Raw genomic sequence first — 23,399 nt, forward strand, 5'->3', positions numbered from 1 at the left:
ATTGACTCCATGACCAGCCCCGTCCCCTCCCCGGAGGCGGGGAGTGGCTGAAAGCTCCCAACGTCTCATCGTAGTTGGTCGTCCTGGTGACCAGCCAACATCCAGGAGCACACTGAGTCACTGCACTCAGACAAATGACACTCCTGTCACCCAGAAAACTCCCAGGGGGTTTGGAGCCCCATGCAAGATGCTCCTGTTAGCCCCCCGCCTCAGGAGATTGCCAGGCTTCTAGTTCCGTGGGAGAAAGGCAGAGCAGAGACCACACATGTATCATGTATTTCTCATGAGTCACAGGGGTCTTCCCTGGGCCCTGGGCCGTAGAGAGCCCCGCTCTGTCCTCCTCTTCTCACAGTATCAGGGCCGAGTGGTCCGTCCACCCAGGACACTGCCTCCCAGCCCCCACCCCCTGCCCAGGCACCCCAACCCCTCTGGGTCTGCGAGGGGCTCTTTCTCGGTCCCTTCTTCTGTACCGTGGGCGGTGCTAGACCTGGGCTCAGCTCCGGGCCCAAGGGGCGCCGCCCAGAGGCTGTGCACAGCGCTGGGATGCATGGCGGTCCCTGGGTGGCGCTGCGGCGGGCAGAAGGGGGAGCGGGGCTCGCGGGGCAAACGGGGCTCCCCACGCCACCACTCTCCAGCGCAGAGCACCAAGAGCAGGGCTGCGGGCTCCAACCCTGAATTTTACACGGGCGCCATGGCAGTTGTGAAGGTCTAGTTACCCAGATGGGAAAATAGAACACGCTGTGTTTAGCGGCTGTAGCCTGACGTGTCCGCTTGAAATCTGCAGACATGCGCAGTGCCGGTCTCCGCCCCGCAGCGGCCTGGTCGGTCCTGGGCCTGCGCGGAGCCACTGTGTCTTCCCTTGTCGTCTCACTCTCTTTCGCACCTGACGTTGACTGTACCCCTGGGGTGTCAGGGCAGGAGGGGAAAATCCAGCTGCCCTGGGCGCGGACCAAGGTTTCGCTGGGGCTCTGGCGGGCGCTGCGAGCGTGCGGGGAGTGGTTCTGTAGGCGGTTGCTCCTCAGTACATCAGGGCGTGGCTGCAATCCGGTTGTGGAATCAGGTGCTCCACTGTCTGGGAAGCTGGCCCAGCTAGGGCTCGGGGGACCCTCCTCCCGTGGCCCCTCCCTGGTCCTCCTCCTGCCCTCCTTCCCCACTGGCCTGGACCACTGCACCTCCTCCTGCTGCCCCTCCCCCTGCAGACATCCCCTCCTGTTCCTGGGGTCCCCTTGCCTGCCTAGGCGCTGCTCCAGCACCCCACCCCACCCCAGAACTGGGCAACCACCAGCCTTCCCCCTTTCCTGAGACTCGGCGTTTGCACAGAGGATTCAGAACCCCTCTGTGAGCAGCAGGCTTCCTCTGTAATAGCGGGGCGCAGGCAGTGCGTGCTGGGCCAGGGGTGACGGACAGCTGCTGTCCTCGCTAAATACACCCAGACTGGTTGCAGTCCCGTGCACAGCCGGCAGGCGTTTTCCTCGTGTGTGTCTGTGAGCGTGTCGGGGTGCAGGGGTGTCCCTTTGCATGAATAGGTACGGGGTGCACTTGGGGACGCGTCTGTGTGTTGGAGACTCCCAGGAGCTGAGACGCTCCCGAGGTGTGGCCCTGCCTGTGTTTCTCCAGGATTTTCCTCGGCCCCAGCACCTGCGCAGCCAGAACATTCCCGAGCCGGGATTGCATCTCTCAGCTCCCACGCCCCGTGGGAGGCTGGCTGCAGCGGGCACCACCCCACTCGGGGATGCGCCCGCCTGTGGGACCCTGGCAGTGACGGGCCTTGCACAGTGGTGACTGCTAGAGTGGGTGCGACCCAGCCTCAGTTTCCCAGGAGCTGCTGCAGGGCCATTGCCAGGAGAGCCACCCGTGGCGGAGCTGTCTGCAGCTCTGCCCTGGCACCCTCTGGCCCTTCCTGCAAGCGGGCGGCGTGGGCCGGCTTCCTGGCCGATGGCCTCTTGCAGGAAAAGGCACCGGCCGCTCGGCAGCTTCCCGGTTTTCACTCAAACTCAGCCGTTGCATCATCCCCATGTGTTCCCGGCCTGCCCCCACCTGGAGCTCTGGCTGCCCCACGCCGCACGCTGACTGTCCGAGAGAGGAGACTCGGGCGTGTGCACGCTGATCCTGCCCCCTCTCCCTTGGCGGGGACTCCCAGCCCGCCCAGCAGGCGGTGACTGTAAACAGGGCCATTCCCCACCGGTCTGCGGTGCTCCCCAGAGCTGCAGGGCTGAGCAAACTGACCGGCGTGGCTGCCTGGTGCTTTTTCCCTTCCTCGCGGAAAAGAACTTTGAATGAATGGCCAGGGGCAAGCCTGAGCCGTGACCCCTTGGCCTTTCCTTCCCCATAGTCCCTGGGGCCACTGACTCCCCACTTCCGGCCTATGACACAGTTTCAAACATGCCTTCCCCTCCGTCCTGGCTCCGAGCCCCCGGCGGGAGTAGCAGGTAGCTACGGGGCAGAGCAGGGCTCAGCCAGATCCAGGTTTGAAGCCGAGCAGCATCCTTACCAGTTCGGACAAGCAACTTGACCTTGCTAAGCCTCAGTTTCCTTGTCTGATAAATGGGATTCGTGGTGATTATCTCCCAGGGCTGCTTTTAAATGAATAATTATGTACAAACTTAGGGTGATGGCTAAAAAATGCCTGTATGTAGGGGTGTCTGCCCACCTGCCAGGCGTTTGCAAAACAGACTGCGTTGCAGAACTGTATTATAGTTTAGGGTTTCAGACAGTGGCCAAACCTCCCCATCCCCTAGTTGGCATTGGGTCCAAGCTGTGTTACAAAAAAAAAAAAAATCAGTCGGTCTTTCTTTAGGTTTTGAGGCTCAAGCTGTGACCGATGAGATAGGCTATCTCTTAAGGGGGTACCAGCAGGAATGGACTTGTTATTCCCCGACAAAAACGCCAGGCGGGGAGGGGATTGTTGAAGCTGCAGTCTCGTGGCCTAAGCCCGGCAGGGAGCATGGGCAGTGGACTAGACTAGGGGTCGAGAAAGAGGCTTAGTCGTTCCTGCGTCCTTCTGGGAGCTAAGAAGGCCGAGGCAGGGAGTTGAGGGGCTACACAGGGGCAGCTGTTCCCTGGGCGTGAGCTGGGGAGTGGTTTGTTCCACCCTAAGAGTGGCCTTCCATTCCCGCCCCCACCCCCAACCCTCCCTCCTGCTCTGCTCAGGGTAGAGGCTGTGAAAACAGCCGAGACATCAGGCTCCGGCTTCAAGCAGAAGCTGAATTGTCCCCTTTTCTCCTCTGCATTGAGAGACAGGCACCCTGCTCTTCCCGCAACCGGCAATGAGTCCTGAGTCGCGGGTTCACCACCCTGTTGTTCCCGGGACCCGGCAGCTCCTCGGTCTGGCATTTCCAGTGTTCCAAAGACTTGCGGGCTCATTTTTCCTTCTTATGTCTTTCTCCGCTTCCACGTCCCTTCTTGAGTTACCTCCTCCAGTGTCCCTCCTTCCCATACTGTTCCCTCTCCTGTGTTCCTTCTTGCCTGCCTTCTTCACAGCCCTTCATGTGCTTCGTTCTTTCTTTCTCCTTCACTTTCTTTCACGTCCTTAGCCCCTTCTCTTTCTGTTTCTCCCCCCTTCACAATCTTCTTCAGCTTGCACAGGCCATGCACAACTCACACAACCCTTCTGCAACTCGCATACACGACCTTCTAACATAAGCATAGTAAGTCTTTAAAACTTCAGCCTAGCCCTGGCTGGCATAGCTCAGTGGATTGAACGCGGGCTGCGAACCACAGTGTCACAGGTTCGATTCCCAGTCAGGGCACATGCCTGGGTTGCAGGCCACGGCCCCCAGCAACCGCACATTGATGTTTCTCTCCCTCTCTCTCTCTCTCTCCCTCTCTCTCTCTCTCTCTCTCTTTCTCCCTCCCTTCCCTCTCTAAAAATAAATAAATAAAATCTTTAAAAAAATAATTATATGCAAAAAAAGAGAAGGCAAAACATTAAAAAAAAACAACAAACTTTAGCCTGATAGATAGCCTGCCACACATGTGACCTAAGGAGTATATTATGGAATGAAAAAGGGGGGAAGCTTATGAGTGAAGCAAATGTGAGTGAAGAAAAGGCATCCTTAGGAGAAGAGAACCTGGAAAAGCCGGCACTTACCCCTAGAGGCTGAAATCGAGCTTCCTCCTCTCAGGGCTGAAGTCCGGAATGTGCCGCAGGGATGGGTGTGTGGCTGCTTCACCCGGTGCCTCTGGTTGCAAGGACTTCTGCCGCGGCTGGTGGGAGACCTGGTGTTCCGTCCTGGTTCGCGTCCCACCTGATCCTCTCACGGGTGTCTTTCTTTGCCACCAGCACCCTTGTGGCTTTTAATGCTTGACCTGGGTTCCTGGGGTGTGGCAATTTCTCCAGACATTCACCGGGGAAATGTAACACTGCCCCTCCTGGCAGCTCCTGCAGGGGGTATTGGGATGCAAATTCCAGCGCTAGGGAAGAGAGATGCTGCCTGAAGCCCTCTGGGGGAGAGAGGTGCTGCAGGCTTCTAACAGGCCAGTGGTCTAAGCGGACTTCTCTCCTGGCCAGGTTTAGAGGCAGAAAAGGCTGAGGGATCCATGTGGTGGGTGATGGGGGTTTCCTATGAGGCCCCTGCACATCGTAGGGGTTGACCCCAGACACCTCCGCGAGGCCCCCGCTCACAGAGGGATGCCCGATGGCTACAGGGAGGAAGTGTCTCTTTTGTCTCCAGAGCCCAGGTGGAACCGAGTACTCATTCCAGATCTCATTGTCTCTACCTCCACACTCAGGCCCGATGGGTTTGAATGCCACCCCCACAGTGCAGCCTCTCCTTTGCCCCAAAGGTGAGAGACCGTGCTCACTGCATTCCAAATGGCTGGAGACAAAAAGGGTGAGATTCACGCCACAGTCCGAGTCACAGCACCAGTTAATGTTCTGGGAGAAACCCAGTTCTTCTTGCTGGTGCGGTAAAGAATTATGGCTCAGCAGCCTACGAGCATGCAAGCAAATGTATTAGTCCTGTTATACAACTCAGTTATAAATGTATTATAACTGAGAGCAGAAGCAAGGATGGCAAGAACAAGGTGGCCAGAGGCTGGGATGGGGCGGCAGTGACAGGAGAGTGACTGCTTTGTTTCAAAGACTCATACAGTTTGCAGGATGCGGGTGAGGGAGTTGCACATTGATTGATGGTAAAGGGGGTGCTAGCTTCCCCTGGAGAGGTGGGACGACCCAAACGTAGGTGTGTGTGGGGGGTCTGTTAGCCCGAATTTTTATCTTGCTCCAGACTCCATTTGTCCATTTTGCATATGTGACAGGAGGCGGGCAGTCAACCACAGTTTTTTTATGGGCTTTATCCCGGTGCTGTGGGGCCCTCCGTGTCCCCCTCCATGTCCCCCTCCTAGCCCTGGGGATGAAAGTACAGTCTCAAGGTTCCCTTTTCCCAGCCGGGGGAGATGGTGCACACGGACTCTCAAGGGCTCCCTACCTCCTGCGCTATCATAGTTTTGCTTGTGCTGTTCAGAACGCCTGGCAGCCTTATCGGACCAGGCTCGGGACTGCTGGGCCAGTGAGGTCTCCCTCCTCCTCCCTGCCTTGGTGTGCCATCTGTCCTACCTAACAGACAGACGTGGGTTCGGCTGCCAGACCAGCCCTGTCCGTGTGGGAGAGGGAAGAGGGTGGAGATTGAAAGCAGGAAATGCAGAGAGGAAGAGAGAGGTTGGCATGTAGCTGTTTGAAGAAGTCCAACCGGAGCAGGGGCTGGAGTGTTAGACCAGCCTAAGACCAATAAAGGAGGTGGCTTAGCTGGGCCCACCCCGATCCCCAGTTTCAGAATACCCCCCCACCCCGCCAACCACCACCGAAGACTGTCCTTCACTAAGCTGTAATGTTCTGGAATCTGCAGAACACATTGAGAATGGCTCTGAAGCTCTGGCAGATCTGGGTCTGAATCCCAGATCCATCGCTTACCAGCTGGGTGAGCCTAGCCACGTCTCTTAATGTCTCCAACCTCAGTGTCCTCCTCTGCAAAATGGGTATAGCAGTTGGACCTCAGGTGACTTCTGGCGAGGGTAAATGGGATCACAGACGTCCAGAGCCCAGTGCCCTGCCTGGTACACGGGCCACACTGACTTCCCAGTAGTTTCTTTCCCGCTGCCCACCCTGCTGGCCCGTCCGCTGCTGCGGAAGGCGCTGGGTCTCAGGGCACGTCAGGCCTTGTCCCTAAGAGGCTTCCGGGGAGACAATGGGGACTGGTGGTCTGAGGAGCTGCGTGACTTTGACCCTGCGCGTCATGTGGTGGCCACAGTTCTCTGCTAGCTCAGAGCCTCAGTGTTCACATCTATAAAATGGTGGAAGTAGTAACGATCTTTGCACGTGAAGGTGGTTGTGAAGATGGAATGAGACGTTGCAGGCAGAGTGCCCGGGACACAGGAGGGGACATTGCATTTCTAAGGTGGCCATCATTAAATATTTCCCAATTTCTTCCCTTCCCTAGTGTAGACAGGGAAGAGAGTGTTTGGTTTCCAAGGTTACTGCAACTCAGCCAAAGGTCATCGGCGGGAAGAGTGTGTATCTGGCTCGGCCACCTCCCACCATATCGGGAAAAGGACTTGGCATTTTGCTGCGGTCATGGCAGCAGCCCGCGCTGACCAGCACGTATCCCAGAGAGTCACCAGCTGAGTCAGCGCCCGCTCAGCTCGCCCCGGGCTGGGTCTCAGACGTGTCTTGCCCCCTAGGAATTCCCCCGGGGATCGGTGGCTGCCCATTGCCGAGGGACCCCTCTAGTGTCTGCATGGGCACCTTCCCCGGTCAGAGTCTTGGGCCTCTGGCCTCTGAGCGCCAGCATCCAATTACCGTCAACTGCCCGGATCGGAATCCTGCTTCGGTCACGTACCAGCCGTGCAAACAGGGCCGACTGGACTCCCTTCTCTGCCCTCGGTGTCCCCTGAGGGGGTGACCCCGTCTGGTTGAGAAGGGTCTGGTGAGACTGCGTTTGGGAAAGCCCCCCATGACCTTAATTAAAACAACAGAGACATGAGCCAAGTGAGAAACCCAGTCATGTGTCTGCCCGGTCACATGTCACTTTGGGCACCGTCTGCCTGTCTCTGGCCTCAGCTTTCTTACCCCTGAAAGGAAGGGCTCGGGGCACGCGGTGTCCCCAGAGTGGGGACTCAGGGAAGGAGAGGCCCGTGTTTAAGCGCACGCGGTACGGACTCACCCGGGACCGTCCTCACGCTGCTTCCCCGCACATGCCTGTGTGCCGAAGGCTAGGAGAAGCCTGCAGGCACCACCCCTGTGTCACGCCGATCAACCCAGAGCTCACTAAACTGATTACAGACCTCGTTATTGTGACCATTACTAGTACTACAACCATTATTACCGTTACGATTGTTTGTCCTCACTGCTCTGCGTAACTTGTATTTACCTACCCTGTGCTACCCCTTGGAAAGTGGGGGTGGGGCGGGCAGGGGATGAGGACCCTCGCAGCTCTGGTCCGAGAGGACCCACAAGGTCTGTGCGGGGCAGGCCCAGGCCGGGCAGGGGCCCCGGGGTCACCCTCTGCCTCTGTGTCCCCCAGGTGCCTTCCTGATCCCCTACACCCTGTTCCTCATTATCGCCGGGATGCCCCTCTTCTACATGGAGCTGGCTCTGGGCCAGTACAACCGGGAAGGGGCGGCCACGGTGTGGAAGATCTGCCCGTTCTTCAAAGGTAAAGGGTGGGCCTGGGGCGGCCGAGGTTGTGCAGGAAGACTTCCGTGGTGCCCCTGGGGAACCTGCTCCAGAGGGGGTTCTGAGGCAGCCACCACTCTCATGGCATTCGAGCATGTCCACCGTTCAGATTTACATGGAGAGCCTTTGGTGTTTCACGAACAGCTTTAGCCTAGAGTGAGGAAACCCAACTCTACAGATGAGTGACCAGAGGGTGTCTGTTTTCTGTATGGGGAATACAGAGTGTCAGTACCCGGCACACACACCACTCCTCGCCCCTCTTGCTCCCATGGCAGGCATGATAAATGGATCACAGATCCTTCCAGGCTCAGCCAGCAAGCTGCCTCACAACAGTCACAACTAATCGATCACAGCTGGGATACAAGAGGAAGCCTGCTTGCATTTGGGACTTAGGGCACATCTGGAGGAAGTGGCCATAGCAACTGCCATTTCTTGGCCCCCACACAGCTGTGAGGACGTGGACAAGAATTAGTGTCTCCCAAGCGCTGTTTAAAGAGCTGGGCCCAGAGGGCACTGAGCACCAGCGTGACTCCTCTGAGCCTCTTCTCAGCTGGCACGTGTCTCCTGAGCTCCAGCTCTGTGCCCAGTCCGTCGGTAGATACCAGCTGGTGCAAGAGGCGTGTAAGACATCAGTGCATTAGTTAGGAATTATTTTTTATGTCCAGAAACCCATTCAAAGTGGCTTGAATATAAAAGAGAACTTATTGGCTTATGATACAGTAAAGACCAGGAATCAGGGATTTCTCTCTAGCTTCGGGTACGGCTTGATCCAGGTTCTTTTTTTTAATTGATTTTTAGAGAGAGAAAGGGGAGAGAGAGACAGAGAGAGACAGAAACATGGATTTGTTGTTCCACTTATTTTTGCATTCATTGGCTGATTCTTGAATGTGTCCTGACTGGGGAATTGAACCTGCAACCTTGGTGTATGGGGACCATGCTCTAACCAACTGAGCCAACCAGCCAGGGCCCTTGATCCAGGTTCTCGCACAATGCTATCTGGAATCCCTCCCCATCCTTCTCAGGTCTGTCTCCGTCCGCATCAGCTTCTGTCTCAGGCACAGTCTCCTCAAGTGCTGGCAAAGCCATCTGTCAGCAACAAGATTAAATCCTACCAAGTGTAACAAGGAGAAAATAAAAATCTCTTACATCATCACCACTTCATTAAAGGTCCCAGAAAGGGCTGTCATTGGTTTGAACTGAGTCATATGCTTACCAATAAACCAATCACTGTGGCTGTGGGGAAGTCGAGCTCTGATTGGCCAGGCCTGAGTCATGTGCCTGTAGCTAGATCAGGGAAGAGAGGGATTAGCCTCATTCAAGCCTTACGTGATAAGAATACTTGAGGCTGCTCTCTTAAAGCCACGCGGAACAGAAAAAAAAAAAAAAATGCTTGCTGCAGGACAGAAGCTGTAGAACTCTCCCTCAAGGAGCTTCTGATGCATTCGGGAAGATGAGGGTGGCACATAAAGCAGGTGACTGGAACCAGGACCCCGAGGAGACATGGGGTGGAAGTTCTGAGCAGGGTGTGCTTGTCTGGGGCTCCCCAAAAGCAGGTCCCAAGACAAGGATTTCAATGTAAGGAGCTATTCAGAGAAGTGATCCCAGGAGCCATCAGTAGGGGACAAGGAATGGGGGGCAGCCCACAGGCCAGCTCCACCGTGGGCCAGGGGCCTGGTGCCACATTGGAGAGAGTGGCAACATGCCTCAGTGTCACCTGCCCAAGGCAGGGAGCTGGGATGCTCATGCTCCAGTGCCTGGCCCTGCCGCTCCCTGGGGACACGTGGGTCCTGGCACAGCTGGCCTGCCCCGTGTGTGGGCGGGACGGGGGTGTGGGCAAAGGGGTGGCAGGTGCCTAGGAGACACAGGTGGGGCCCTGGCGATCTGCCACAGAAAAAGAGCGCCGTGGGGTCAGGGGGTGCAGTGGCTGGCGTCGGCCACCCCCCGCCCCCAGGAGAGCTGGCTCTGGGCTGGACCCAGGGGAGCCCCGCTGAGCCCCCCCGCCCCCCCACCCCCAGGAGTCGGCTACGCTGTGATCCTCATCGCCCTCTACGTGGGCTTCTACTACAACGTCATCATCGCCTGGTCGCTGTACTACCTCTTCTCCTCCTTCACCTTCCACTTGCCCTGGACCGACTGCGGCCACCCCTGGAACAGCCCCAACTGCACGGACCCCAAGCTCCTCAACGCCTCCGTGCTGGGCAACCACACCAAGTACTCCAAGTACAAGTTCACGCCGGCTGCAGAGTTCTACGAGTGAGTCCTCCGCCCCTCGTCCTGTCTGCGTGGGCGCGCCGAGACCTGGGCTGGGCTGCACCTGAGCCAAACGCTAAGGAAAGCCACAGGAGAGGCGGGGGGGGGGGGGGGGGGGGGGGCGGGGCGCGCCGCTCACCACGTGCAATATGTGTGCCGACCCCGGGCTAGGAGCTGAGGATGCAGCCGGGGACCAGGCAGAGGGATGAGATTGGGTCTGGGCGCAGGAGAGTGGGGTGGAGAGACAATACCTGAGCACTCAGGTAAAGCAGCAAGAGTGTTTTAGAGTGTGGATGTGGCACTGAGGAAATAAAACACATTTTAGGGAGTGTGAGTGCCCTAAGGCACGAAAAGCAGCCAGGTGGCAGAAAGTGATTGTGGGGGTAAAGGTAGTCAGGGAGGGCTTCCATGAGGAAGTGTCATAAGAACGGATGGAGTCAGCCAGGGGGACTTATATCGGTAGTTCTGAGATGCTAACAGCCAGCCAGGGCTGGGAGCCCCTGGCTTGGCCACTGCCCTGTCCCGTCGTCTCAGACAGAATGAGATTCTCGCTGCGCTCAGGCCGACAGCCCCCCAGCGTCACATCATGGGAAATCGGCGGCCTCCTCCGCTTTCTCCTGAGGCGCATTGCCTCAGAAAATGCCAGAACCTTTGGAGAGCCTGTACCTGGAGGCTTCAGGCCCTCCTAGTTTGTGGCTGTGGACCGCGCCAGGAGGAGGGGGTGCTGCGGAGACGTGCAGTTGGTTCCACGCTTGCCCCGTCGTCGTTGCACAGGGCAGAAAAAGCCGGGCTCTTGCTGTTTGCTCTGGGCAGTGCTGGTCCTTACAAATGAAAACGGGAAAGGGCGGCCTGGCCTCCGGTCTGGTTCCCACTTGTTTCCTCCTCTGCCGTCCTCATGGCCGGCAGGTCCGCCCCAGCGAGACGCCCAGCTGCAGGGGGACGTGAGCTGGGTTTCGAGACCCGGCTTGTGTACTTGGCTTGTGTACTTGAACCGCAGCCCCACACCTCCTCCGGGCTCAGCTGTGAGCAGATGTGCTGGGAAAGGATGACGTTCTCATGCACGGGCTGAAGGGGCCGGGCTGGAGTGGGGAGCAGAATCCTGGGCTTGTAGCAGCTGTCTGCTGCACAGAGTTCCGTTCCCCTCCCCTTCCCACCCCTCCCTCCCCTCCCCACTCCCCTCCCCTCCCCTCCCCACTCCCCTCCTCTCTCTTTCTGAGCCCTACTCCTTCCTCCATTGCCAAGCTCCGTAGTTACCCGGAGTCAGAGTCAGGCACCAAGCGCTCCTTCCCATCCAAGTCCCCATCCAGCCTTCACACTTCCTGTCGGTGGAGATTCCTCCCGTTTCACAAGTAGGAACGTGGAGGCTCAGTGTTTACAGAAGAGGCAGAGCTGGGAGCCAGTGGAGGCTCTCCCCGAGTCCCACCCCACCCGCCCCCACAGGCCTCCCCTCTGTCTTCCTCCCCCTCCTGTCCGAGTCTGCAATGGGGGGTTTGGGGACAGATGTGCAGGAGTCGCTCCCGGCAGACGGGAGTCCGCCCCAAGCCCCCCCTTCTCACCTGGGGCCTGCGTCCCTGGGCTCCGAAGGCTCTGAGTCGCGGGCGGCCTCTGGGTTTCCCTGCAATGGCACCCAGCCCCGTTCCCCAGATGTTTGCACTTTGCAAGCCGTCCCCTCTCCCCTCTCGGTCCGGGGGCCCAGCAAACAGGACTCCGAGCGCCAGCGCTGAGGAGGTCGGCCGCTCCTCCTCCCTCGGAGCCCGCTGGCCGGTGCTGTTACCATCTTGTACTCGTTTAGGTTGATGGATGGGACGGGCCATTCAAGGAACAAAACCGTTGTTCCCTCCGGGCTCAGGCTTGGGGCCTGACGCCAAACAGCCAGCGGCTCAAAGCGACACCCCCCCGCCCCCAGATGCTCTGGGACCCTGTCTGTGTACAAGGGCACCCTGCGTCCCCGTGCCCAGCTGCAGAGAATCTCTACCCCCCGCCTGATCCCCGTGGGGAGGGAACGGCCCCTCCGCCCCTCCCCCAACACCCTGCGCTTAAATGTCAAGTGAGAAACCAAGCCCGTTTGGCCCGTAGACTTCGGAAACCTGGACCACATGCGTCACCGTGATTCATGTTCATTAGGGGGCTGGGGAGGCTCCAGCTAGCCCGAGCCTCGTGAGCTAACCAACCCCAAGGCCTGGGCCTGCTGGGGTGGGGAGGCCAGGTTTGCGTTCCTCGTCTGGGGAGCCAGCCTGTCCAGCCCTGAAGGTGGACGTCACCTGCCTGGGGGGTCTGCCAGGGGCAGTGCAGCCTGCTGATGGGACGCTAGGGGCATTCATACTTGGCCCGTAAAGCAGTGGGAAGAGGCAGAATTAAGTCAGGTGACTTCAGTACCAGATTTTGGCTCTGTCTTTTTTGATATGTTCCATCCTTGCCACCCTCCCCTCCCTTCACTTCCTCTCCCCTCCCCTCCCCTCCCCTCTTCTCCCCCCTTTCCCTTCCTTCCCCTTCTCTCCATCCTCTCTCCCTCTCCCTCCTCTCCCTCTCCCCCCTCCCGGCTCCACAAGAAAGGAGCCATAGTCAGGACACCATTTTTGAGTTGAGACTAGCAAAACGAGGAGAAGTTTGCCAGGCAGACAAACCGGGCTGGGGGGCGTGTTCTAGGAGAAAAGAAAAAATGCCAGGTCCCGAGGCTCCCAGCGGTGACAGCTTCCTGTGGTGACGGGAGGCAGGGGGTCCCCGGGCCATTGGGGAAGGCCTGGAGTTCGGGGAGGCTGACATCTTCACGCTTCCCACCCGGGTTTCTCAGCCCCGAGACTTCTGACACCTGGGGCTGGGTGATCTTGTGCCCTGCGCATTTTGGATGTTCAGCAGCACCCCGGGCCTCTGCCCACCAGACACCAACAGCACGCCCCCCAGCTGTGACTCCAGACCGGCCACACGCCCCTGGGAGGCAGCGCCAGCATTGCCCCTGGGGAGAACCACTGTTTGGGTGATGAGGGGTCTCTGAGGACCTGGGGGCAGGAGGGTTGAGGTTAGGACTGACCTTCCGATGGGTCAGGGGCTCCCCCAGCGGCACAGACATGGATGTAAGGAGACTGAACAGAGAGACCGGGGTAGCGGGGAGGTGGGGGGCTTCTACGGTTGTCCTGGGGGAAGGGAACGGGGGTCTGGCCTGGGACAAGGCCGTGAGGGAGGGAGTGGGGGAAGCTGACCAAGGGATAGGACTCGGAGGGGCCAGACCCAGAGGCGCATTGCAGGGGAAACTGAGGCAGGGTGCGTCGTTCACAGCCACAACGTCTGGCCTGGGCACTGCGGGCAGGTGGGCCGGGAGGAGGGTCTCTGGGGGCCTTGACCTCCCACGTGGCTCTGCTCATTCATTCACGCATGCTCATTTGTAGACATGGAAGCCGGTCCATTTCCCCCATCCCCCATCCCCCATCTCCCCCTCAACCACCTCCCAATTGAGAGGTGCATCCCCTCTCAACTCACCTGTCTTCCCCCAGGCCAGAGAAGGCCCCCTCCTCCATGGAGCCCGCCCTGCTGACTCCCTGGCAGAGTCTTCCGGGTGCCCCTTAGCTCCCTGGCAGACGCCTGCCCCTCTGGAAAGCCAGGAGGCTGTCCTGATAGTGACCGCACCATCTGTTAACTCGCCCTGGGTCCCAGGCCTTGTCTGCCATCCTGTGAGATCCCCCCCACTGCGAGCTGTTTCCGCGAAGAGCAGAAGGGCTCAGAATGGGGAGTGTTTGCCCCATCAATTGTCCCCTGGCCTGGGAGCTTCCAGTGGCCGAGCTGTCACCTGCTTGTCCACGGCTGTGTCACGCACGGCCCCTCGCACGCTGCCTGGCTCACCACAGGAGTGCGGAGTTTATGGAATCAGGGAGAGGGTCCGGGCCGGGCCCGCGGGGAGCCGCCCAGGTCCGTGGGACCCTGGAGCCTGAACCATCTCTGCGCCACATCCCTGTGGTCCTGCCAATGACAGGCGCCGATGTGGAATGAATGACGGGCATAAACGGTGGCTGAGTCAGCGCAACACACACGGCACCGGGTGGCTCCCTGTCCCTTCCTGTCTGCCCGGGAGCAGAGTCGAACTCCTGCCCAAGGGCACGCTGACCAAGTGTCCGGGCCTGAGCGCACGTTTTCCCCACAAGTCCAGAACCTTCCAGGGTCTGACGCACAGCTTCCAGCGAGGGCAGCCATCCACCTCAGGTTCCGTGGGCTCGTCTGACACCCAGGCTTGCGAACAATGTCAGGCCCACTGTCTTCGAGCCTCTCATGGCCTCTTTTCCCTTTGGGGCAGAAAGCCGATCTCACTGAGCCAGGGAAGGCAAGGCAGCTTCTGGAAGGCTTCCGCTCGCCCTAAAGAAGCCTGCCGCTGGGGCGGGCCCGGCGTTCAGGGGCTTTCGGGGACACTGGTGCCCCGGCCCCTCTCCCCGCGGGTTCTAATTCCATCGGTTGACAGCAGGGCCCAGATACTGGGCATTTATTTAAAACCTCCAGTGACCACTCCGTTCTCATGGATAGGCCTCGAAATTGCATTTCCCTGACCTCCTATTTCTCTTTGGGGACATGGGGAAAAAGGAGAGAAAGAAAGGGCGGGGGGGTTGGAGGGAGATAGAGAGAGAGAATATGATTGTCCTCTGGCTTGTCCACTGCAGTGTGCAAAACTTTGCCATCGATGCGGCCTTTGGGGTTAGAGCAGCTCTCCGGAGAAGCACAGTCATTTAAGCTGCATCAGCTTTAACATGTTCTGAGTGGACCTGTGGCTGAGGGCAAACCCTGCAGCGTGAGACTCGGGGAGTTAAGCTCATGCAGGGGAGTGGACGGTCGCCCTGGGCAGCAGGAGAGAACTGGACAGAAGGGTGAGGGATCTGTAAGTCAGGGGAGGGGCTGCTAAGAGAAGTGAGAGTGTGAGGCTGACCCTCTTTCCTTCTCAGTTCCCCTGGGGGTGGTCCTGGGCTCATTTTCTTCGAGCAGGAAGGTTGCTAGAAGTTTCTCCCCTCATCCCAGGAGAGCCTTGGATACAGGCAGCCCTGGCGTTGCAGGAGCAGGCCCTGCTCGGGGCATGAGCCAAGGGCCACGATCTGAAAGGGCTGACCGATGTGTATCGGGAGCGATCCTGGAGGCCTCCTGGAGGAGGTGGCATTGGCGCTGGGCCTGGAAGGGCGTGGGGAAGTGTGTGCTGACAGCAGCCTCGGGGTGCAAGGTGCCGAGGGGGACCAGGCAGAGGCTGGCTCTGGACACCGCGCTGCTCCCCCAGTCGTCCCAGCCCTGGTCAGCTGTCCTTGTGACCGTGGGCTTATTGCTGCCTCCTGTGCCAGGACAGAAGCCCCCCAGGTAGGTGCTGTGTGTGAGGGGCTCCCCCCACCCCCCTCCCCACGGGGACAGCTCTGCTTTCTTTGTCTTGCAAGGGCATGGATGGTGCTGCAGAACCTCCCTCCCCCGGGGCCTGGCCCGTGAGGCCATCAGTGGGTCGCATGGGACCCTCGTTAGAAACCCTCGTCAGATGCTCACGGGCTTTGCCAGAGTCTAATGAGCAGCTGTCCCCCGTCAGCGGTTCCCGTTCCCGTCGGTCACTGCGGAGTGTCCGAGGGCCCTGACGTTCTCCGGCCCCACAGACGCTCACTCTGCTTGTTTGCACAGAAGGACAGATACCGTGCTACAGAGACGTGAACACTGTGCGGCGACAGCTCGGCAAATGCCACACAGGAACACAGCCACGTAACAGCCCCCCAGAGGAAGACCCCTGACTGGCTAGTGTCCCAAAGGCCCCACCGCGTCCCCTCCCCGTCAGGATCCCCGCCCCCACCCGGGGTCCGCCTTTCCCGACGTCTGACCCCTTCGTTTAGCTTTTCCGATTGTTATACTTTCTATGAGCGGAGCCGTGCAGAAGGTGGGTGCTCCGTTGACTCCGGCGTCTTTCTCACGGAGCCGTGTGTGAGCACAGTCGCCTGTGAGACAGGATTCATCCACGCAGAGCACGTTCCCGGACAACATTCCACTTCAGGACTGTATCGAAATTGGTCTATTTTACTGTTGAGGCATAGCTGAGCGTTTTGCACTTGGGGGAATTATGAACAACGCTGCTGTGAACGTTCTGGAACATGTGTTTTGGAGAACGTATGTCCACACTCCCATTGGGTAAACCACGCCCAGGAGCGGAACTGCTCGGGCACAGGATGTGAACACCCTCGGCTTCGGTGGATGCTCCGGGCGGGAGAAACGCTGAGTCTCGTCTCAGCCCCCGGACCGGACCGGGGACTCACACATAACCTCGGCCACACGGCAGTCTCGGGCCAGACCCTTCCTGCATGCCCGAGGCTGTCCTGTGCATTGCAGTGTGTCCCTGGTCTGTACCCTGTCGATGCCAACAGCAACCCCCTTCCCCCAAGCTGTGACAACCAGAGACACCCCAGACACTGCCGAACTTTCCAATGTCCCCCAGGGGGTCAATTTCCCCACCACTCCTGCAGAGCCGGCTGCTCTGACTACAAGGGTGGGACCTTCCTATGAATAACTGCCCCGGACCAGGCCTGCGGGAGGCCCTGGGGAGGTTTTATTTCTGCTTAAAAGGCAGCCCTGAGCGCGAAGTCTCCTGGGGGACTTGCTGGTCTCGGGGAGGGCAGTGCTGGGCGTGGGCCGCGATGCACAGAGCGGCCCCAGGGGACGCAGGGCTGCGTCTCCCTCACGTGCACCTGCGGAGACAGGCCTGTGGTCAGGACCCTGACTGATGGCTCCTCCCCGACTGCCCCCTCCCACCCCCGGCAGGCGCGGCGTCCTGCACCTTCACGAGAGCAGCGGGATCCACGACATCGGCCTGCCCCAGTGGCAGCTCCTGCTCTGCCTCATGGTCGTCGTGGTCGTCCTGTTCTTCAGCCTCTGGAAAGGCGTGAAGACGTCGGGAAAGGTAGTCTCTCCCTTCCTCTGTCCGTTGGGAGGTCGGCCTCAAACAGTGAGTTTTTTCGAGCCGGAACTGTCTGCTGGTGGACAGCAAAGGTGGAACCGGACGCACAAAGCCTGGGGTTGCTCCCAGCTCCCCCACCATCTCTCTGGGGGACTCAGGACAAACCCCTTCCCTTCCCCGGGCCTGGGCTCCCCAACAGTAGAGTGGAGGCTGCAGGTGGACCAGGGCACCCATGCTTCTCCACCAAAGCTCCCTTAAGGGACGTGGGAACGGGACACCCCGAGGGCCTTGGGAAAAAGCCTGTTGGTCCCCCGCCAGGAAAAGCAAGCTGTTGACATGGGCTTCATGTATTTTTAATTCTGGCTTAAAACCGCATGAAATGTTCCCGCCCACTATGGAACCTAACCATTACTTCACGATAAAACCAGCCATTGCCCCATCTGAACTTCTGAGTAAAAGAGAATGCTCCAGAAGATATCTGTGCATCCTGGGGGCCAGGGCTGCGCGCCCCCAAGGGTCATGGTGTCCTGGAGAGAGGAGCACGGGGCTGATGACCGAAGAGGGCCCGGCCAGAGACAGCACCCTGACCCTAAGCGTCACCTGTCCCTGTAGCCAGCGCCTCAGGGTGGAGCAGACTCAGGCCCCAGCTGGCCCTTAGGCTGAGGAACATACCACCCCATTGGACCCCATGGGCTCCCCCTGGAACCTGACTGCATTAAGGAGGGTGCAGCTGGGAGCTATTCTCTCCAGTGTGCTGGTTCTCGACTGCCGGGTAACAAACCTCCCCAGGACATGGCGATGCAAAACATCAACCATTCTCTCTTCTCTCCTGATTCCGCGGGTGGACTGGGATCCGCTGGGTGGTCCTTCCGCACTGTGTGACGTTGCCTGGGTCACAGAACCGGGGGCTCGACAGGTATGGGATGTCCGAGTCGGTATGCACGGGATGGCGGTTGGTGCCGGCTGGGCACCCCACCGGACCTGGCAGCCAGGACACGGTGGGCTGTTCCCACCCAGCTCCTCTACGGGGCCGGGGCAGCCGAGTTCCAAGTGCGTGCTCTGAGCGAGCGGATGAGCCCCGGCGTGTGAGTGTCCCTTCCAGCCCCGGTGGCCAAGATAAGCCTCGTGGGAGGGGACCCCGCCCTGCTGTGGGTTCACTGGGGGTCACGAGGTGACCATCTCCCGTAACCAGGTAGACGCCAACTTGTGAGGCGCTTCATGAGATGGACAACAGTTTTGGAAAGTAGGGTGTGTCAGGGTTCTGTCTGCTACTCCTAGGGTTCTTGGTCCGTGCCGCTGAGGGCAAGGGTAGAGGCGGGGGGCCAGTAGCCAGGGGAGGTGAACTCTCTCAAGCAGAGCCTGAAGTGGCACTTCCTGTCAGCCAGCACCTTGGAGACTCAGGGTCCGTCCCGGGGAAGAACCCCAGTAGAATGCAAGTCTGGGGGGAGTTCTGGAGGAGATCGAGCCAGGTTAGCACCAGCGCCCCCCAGCACCTGGCCCACGGTAGGCCTTCAGCACGTGTTTATGGAAGGGGGAACGAGGGAAGGTAGGAAGACAGGAGGAAGAGCCGGCGAGTCTGGGGGCCTTCAGTAAATGTTCTGTCGAATTCAGTTCAACTTATTTTTTTAAATTTTATTTATTTTTATTTTTAGAGAGGGAAGGGAGAGAGAGAGAGAGAGAGAGAGAGATGGAGAGAAACATCAATGTGCGGTTGCTGGGGGCCGTGGCCTGCCACCCAGGCATGTGCCCTGACTGGGAATCGAACCTGTGGCACTTTGGGTCGCAGCCCATGCTCAATCCACTGAGCTACGCCAGCCAGGGCTTCAGTTCAACTTATTAAACACTCACAGACACCTGCTGTGTGCCAGGCTTGATGCTAGTACTAGGGATGCAAACATGAATAAGACAGGTCCCTTCTTCAGTTGTTCCAGAGTCCACGCATGTTACAGACAGGCGTGGGTCGGCCAGTGGCATTGGTTTCTTAAGTCTTATCCAGAGACATAAGTGTGTCCCCCTTTAAATGAGCAGAAATACTCCCCAACTATTAGCAAACATTATTAAATAAAAAGTAATGGTCACATGCTATTACATATCTTGCTTTTTAAATTTTACCTTGGAGATAATTTTGCATCAGGCAGTCGGACTGCACTGTAGCGCACGTACAAAATGTGGATTTCTCAGCTGTCATTAAATCACTTTGGTCAGTCTCCACGAACAATTTTTTTTTTTTAAATGAAACAGGCCAGATCAGAGCTGAGTGCATGGCACAGAGGATAAAGCACGAGCTGTCTCGTGGAGGTTGTTTTACTCGCAGCACCAGTGCGTTTGTGTCAGCACAGAAGATATTTAATTCCATGCGGCCTCGTGGCCGTAGGAGTGGGAGAGGCCGTAGGAGTGGGAGAGGCCGTGTTAGTGAAGGAAGTTCTTTTGAATGAGAGGGTCTACGGGGACCTCGGAGAGGGTGGAGAGGGTGGCGTCCGGGAGGGGCCTCAGAGGGGAGGGGCCTCAGAGGACCGAGGCAGGAGGAGGCAGGTCGAAGGAAGGGGGTTTTCAGGGGAGGAGCCTGAGCAAAGGCGCGGGAGGTGCGGGCGCCCAGGCCAGCCGCTGGGAACCTCTCCCGGGCAGCAGGGGCGGGGCTCCCCTGGGCACAGGTCGGGGCGGGGCTCTCCCGGCCCCGCAGGTGTGGGAACTGAAGACAGAGGAGCCCCACAGCTGCCGCTGGCCTGGGGGTGGGGCCACCGAAGGCTTCTAACTTCACGCCAAGAGAGTAAGTTCCCCGCAGCCAGCGTAGCCAGCTGTGGCCAGGGGGTGGAGCCTGCCTCCCCGAGTCAGCACTGGGCTGGAGCAGAGCCCGAGTGGTCCGCAGGGAGAGTGCTGTTACAGAGAGAAGGGGCCGCGTGGGCGGGGCCTCGGGGCCTTCAGCTGAGCCCCTCCCCCGCTGGGGAGACACAGGATGGGCGGGGCAGGAATGCGGCACCAGGGGAGCCCCCCAGGTGGAAACACGTCAGCAGACGCCACGGCCCACATTTGCGCAAGTGCCCCGGTCCTCGGGGAGGGACCTCGAGTAGGACATGCTTGTGCCCTGTCTCTAATTGTTTTTATAAACTGGCTCCGGAGGAAAACAAGAGCGGTGCTTATATCTTCCAGATTGCCCGTGGAACAGGGCCGGCGCGTCCTTCCTCAGCGGCGCCCACAGCCACAGAGCCGTCTGGGACGAACCTCCAGTGTTCACACTTCCCCGCAGCTCTGGGGTGGGGGGACGTGTGGCTCCACTGTCCCCTGCTGGGACGGTGCAGGGGGTGGGGTGCAGTCTGAACCTGGGAAAGGAGCTGCCCCAGACCACACACTCTGTGACCTTGACCCCTGGATGGCCCCTGGGTCTGGGGTGGTCTGAGTTGGGAGGCAGCAGGCAGGGAGCCCCGCAAGTGTGTGCGCCCCCTCTCCATCCTGGAGCCCTGTGCACCTCCCCCGCCTCCCAGCCCTTGGCTGAACTGGCCCTCATCGACCACAAGCCCAGCAAGCCGCCACCCACTGCGGACCCCTGGGAGATACTCGGGGGGGGGGGGGGGTGGCCATCTGCTCCTTCCTGCCTGTAGCCAGGGGGAATCTGGGGCCCAGAGAGGGGAAGGGTTTCAGAGCCACCTTTAGCACGGCCAGGACTTGAACCTGGGTCTCAAGGACACAGCAGAGGGAGTGATTAGGCATGTGGCCTGGTGGTCAGACCGCCTGTGCCCAAGTCCAGGCGCCATCATTTCCTACTGGGTGGCCCCAAGGTTAATGGTGCCCCCTAAGCGCTCGTGTCCTCACCTGCAAAGTGACAGCAAGTATGGATGGCACCAGCCTCCAGGGCCGCCAGGAGGGTGGAGGGAGAGGTCCTCAGGGCAGGGCTGGCAGAGGGGAATAGCCCAGTCAAGCACCCTTGTCACCCTTTGGCCCCGTCATCGGCCCCCCTGCGGGTGCTCGGTGGGTTTCAAACGGCCAACTGACTTCCGGTGGGGCTGGAAGACGGTGCAGCCCAGGCTCCCAGCGGCTCCATCCCCTTGCTGAACCAAACTTCCAGAAACCTTGGACTTCCTTACGCCTGGAGATTGGTCAGTGCAACAGCACTGGCCGGGGCCAACCACCACCCTCTGCCCTCTGCTGGGCCAGGCTCTGGGCTTCCCGGGAAGTGGGACCAGACCGAGCACTGTCTCAGGTTCTGGTCAAGCTGGTGGGGTCAGGGGCAGAGAGAGCTGGACCAATTCAAGGTAAACCTGACTTCTAGGACATTTCAATGGAAAGGCCTTTTTGTCACCTTTTGCGTTCAAGTCGTCAGTCCAGCCACGTCTTCTCACTAACTTGTCAGCGCAGGCCGGTCCCGGCTGGCCGTCATGCCTCTGCTGGACCCTGCGGCGGTGGCCAGCGTCATTTGCCTGTGACTGGTGAATGGGCTGAAACATTTACAGCTTGGTGCTTTCTTAAGTAACGAGTGTGTGCCCCTCACCCCACAAGTCTTAGTATGTCTCCACTGTTAGTGCAAATGTCCCTGAGACCCAGTCCGGAGGAGTATAAATCATACATCATCGGAGGGTCCACGAAGGTGGTTTGCAGCCTCCCTGTGGGAGGACCTTGAGCCGGGCTTAGCAGCCTGGCTCAGCAGTGACCTTGAGCCGGGCTTCTCAGCCTTCCATGCTCATAAGAATCACCTGGAGGGCTTGTTAAAGCTCAGATGCCCGGTTGCCTCCTTGAGAGGGTGACTCTCTGGGGCGAGCATCGCATTTCTGACAAACTCTGGTGCTGCTGATGCTGCTGGTCCAGGGACCTCCCCTTGGCCTAGTCCTTTGACCCGTGCCTGGGTCCGAGCAAGGTTTGCATGCCTGCAAGGACAGAGAGGTCACCACCTCCCCGGGCAGCTCCTTTCCCCTTCAGAGAGCTCTGTCCATTGGCAAGCTCTCCCTTTGCCGGAGCCTCGGTCCTCCGCTTCGGAGTTATCAGCCCTTGCGTTCGGCTCCCTGGAACCTCGCCCATGCTAACCCGCACCCACAGACACACGAGGTAGAGAAGGAGTTGGGCGTGAGGTGACAGAAAGCAGTGTCTTCCCTTGGGGACTGATGGCACCTGTCAGAACCAGCGGCCTCCCCGTCGTTCCTCTCCTCTCATCCTCAAAGACGGACCCGGTCTGGCTTCTCGTGGCCAGAGAGTCACTGCGCGCTGAAAATGGGGGAGCAGAGAAGCCTGCTCCCGGGAGGGGCTGATGCGGCTAGAGGGCCCCTTTTCTCCACCCAGGGCGCAGCCAGGGTGCCCGTGAGCGTGAGCGAGCTATTGGCCGAGGCCCAAGCGCCTCCCCTTCCACGCAAGGGCCGCAGAGCTCACTCCTGCCCTCAGTGCTGAGAACTCTCAACGAGCCCCAGATGGCTGACCTCGAACACATGTGCAGGGGCGGAGCGAACTCCCTGCTTGATGGTTGACTGCAGCCGGGGTCAGCCCCGTCGCGCCCTGATGTCTGATGTGCGCTCGTGGGGAAATGGAGTCCCGGCCGGAGCCTCAGGCACGGCCGGGGCAGGGCGGCCTCCCGACCCCATGGGAGAGCCCTTCGAGTCTGGCCTGGGGGTGCCGTGTCCCGGCAGGCAGGGTGGTGGCGTGCAGGGCCCTGCAGGGGCGGGGCAGTGGGCCCGCAGCTGGTGACATGACTCAGAGGGGAACACGGCCACTGGGACCTAGCGAGGGTGTCCGAGGGCTCCTCCTCGTGCCTGTCACTGAGGGGTTCGCCCCGTTTGTCCCAGCTTGGGGGGACGAACCAGTGATTAATGTGAGGCCGTCAGATGCAAGGACTTCACTTTCTAAGGCGTGTTTTCTGCCTCATTTGTCTTTGGAAATGGGTCTGCCTTGTTCCTACGCCCCTGGAAGAAAACAGAAATCGAAAGCCTGCATACGCACAGCGCCCCCTGCCCGCCACGTAACGTGGGTGGGATGCAGGAACAACTGGATACCACGAAACAGATGCGCCTGGTTCCCCCGTCGTTTCCCTCAGAGGATACGTCCGACCACTGATACATTGAATTACTCCCGGGTTCATGTGTTCACTTGTTCACGTATTCATTCATTGATTCTTTGACTGTTTAATTATCCACCGACCTCCTGATTCATCACTGGCCCACTCACCCATCTGTCTGCCCACCCAACCATGCACTCAGCTAATCATCCCTCTATCCATTTGACCATCTACCCAACCATATATCCAACCATCCACCCACCCAACCATCCATTCATCCAACCATCCATTCATGCACCCATCTCTCCATCCACCCATACACCCACCCACCCATCCACCCACCCAAACATCCATTCATGCATCCATCTCTCCATCCACCCACCCACCCATCCATTCATCCAACCATCTGTCCACTCATTTACCCACCTGTCCATCTGTCAAGTGCCCTATTTATCAACCATTCCTCTGCCCATCCAACAAACATTTTTTTTAAGCATCCGTGTGTGCCATCTGCTGGAGACAAGTTTGAGACCCATGGGTGTGTTGTTTCTCACATGCGCCTGGTGGGAAAGACAGACGGGCGGCGTGAAGGGGCCAGGGGAGGCGGCTTGTGGAGGAGG

General features: G+C 59.2%; 1 protein-coding gene across 3 annotated transcripts in view; it reads left to right on the plus strand.

The window, feature by feature from the left end:
* SLC6A2 (solute carrier family 6 member 2) overlaps positions 1 to 23,399 on the plus strand; it is a 55,160-nt gene that overhangs the window by 22,073 nt on the left and 9,688 nt on the right. For 2 of the 3 annotated variants that reach the window (XM_036011852.1, XM_028501902.2), the window contains exons 3-5: positions 7,521 to 7,652; positions 9,688 to 9,925; positions 16,673 to 16,811. In XM_036011852.1, the coding sequence (XP_035867745.1) occupies positions 7,521 to 7,652; positions 9,688 to 9,925; positions 16,673 to 16,811 (509 nt within the window). Of the gene's footprint in view, positions 1 to 7,520; positions 7,653 to 8,879; positions 9,145 to 9,687; positions 9,926 to 16,672; positions 16,812 to 23,399 lie in introns of those variants that run through there. The other variant, XM_028501901.2, reaches the window with a different exon arrangement.

The sequence above is a fragment of the Phyllostomus discolor genome, chromosome 12 (genome assembly GCF_004126475.2).
Source record: "Phyllostomus discolor isolate MPI-MPIP mPhyDis1 chromosome 12, mPhyDis1.pri.v3, whole genome shotgun sequence".
NCBI lineage: Eukaryota > Metazoa > Chordata > Mammalia > Chiroptera > Phyllostomidae > Phyllostomus > Phyllostomus discolor.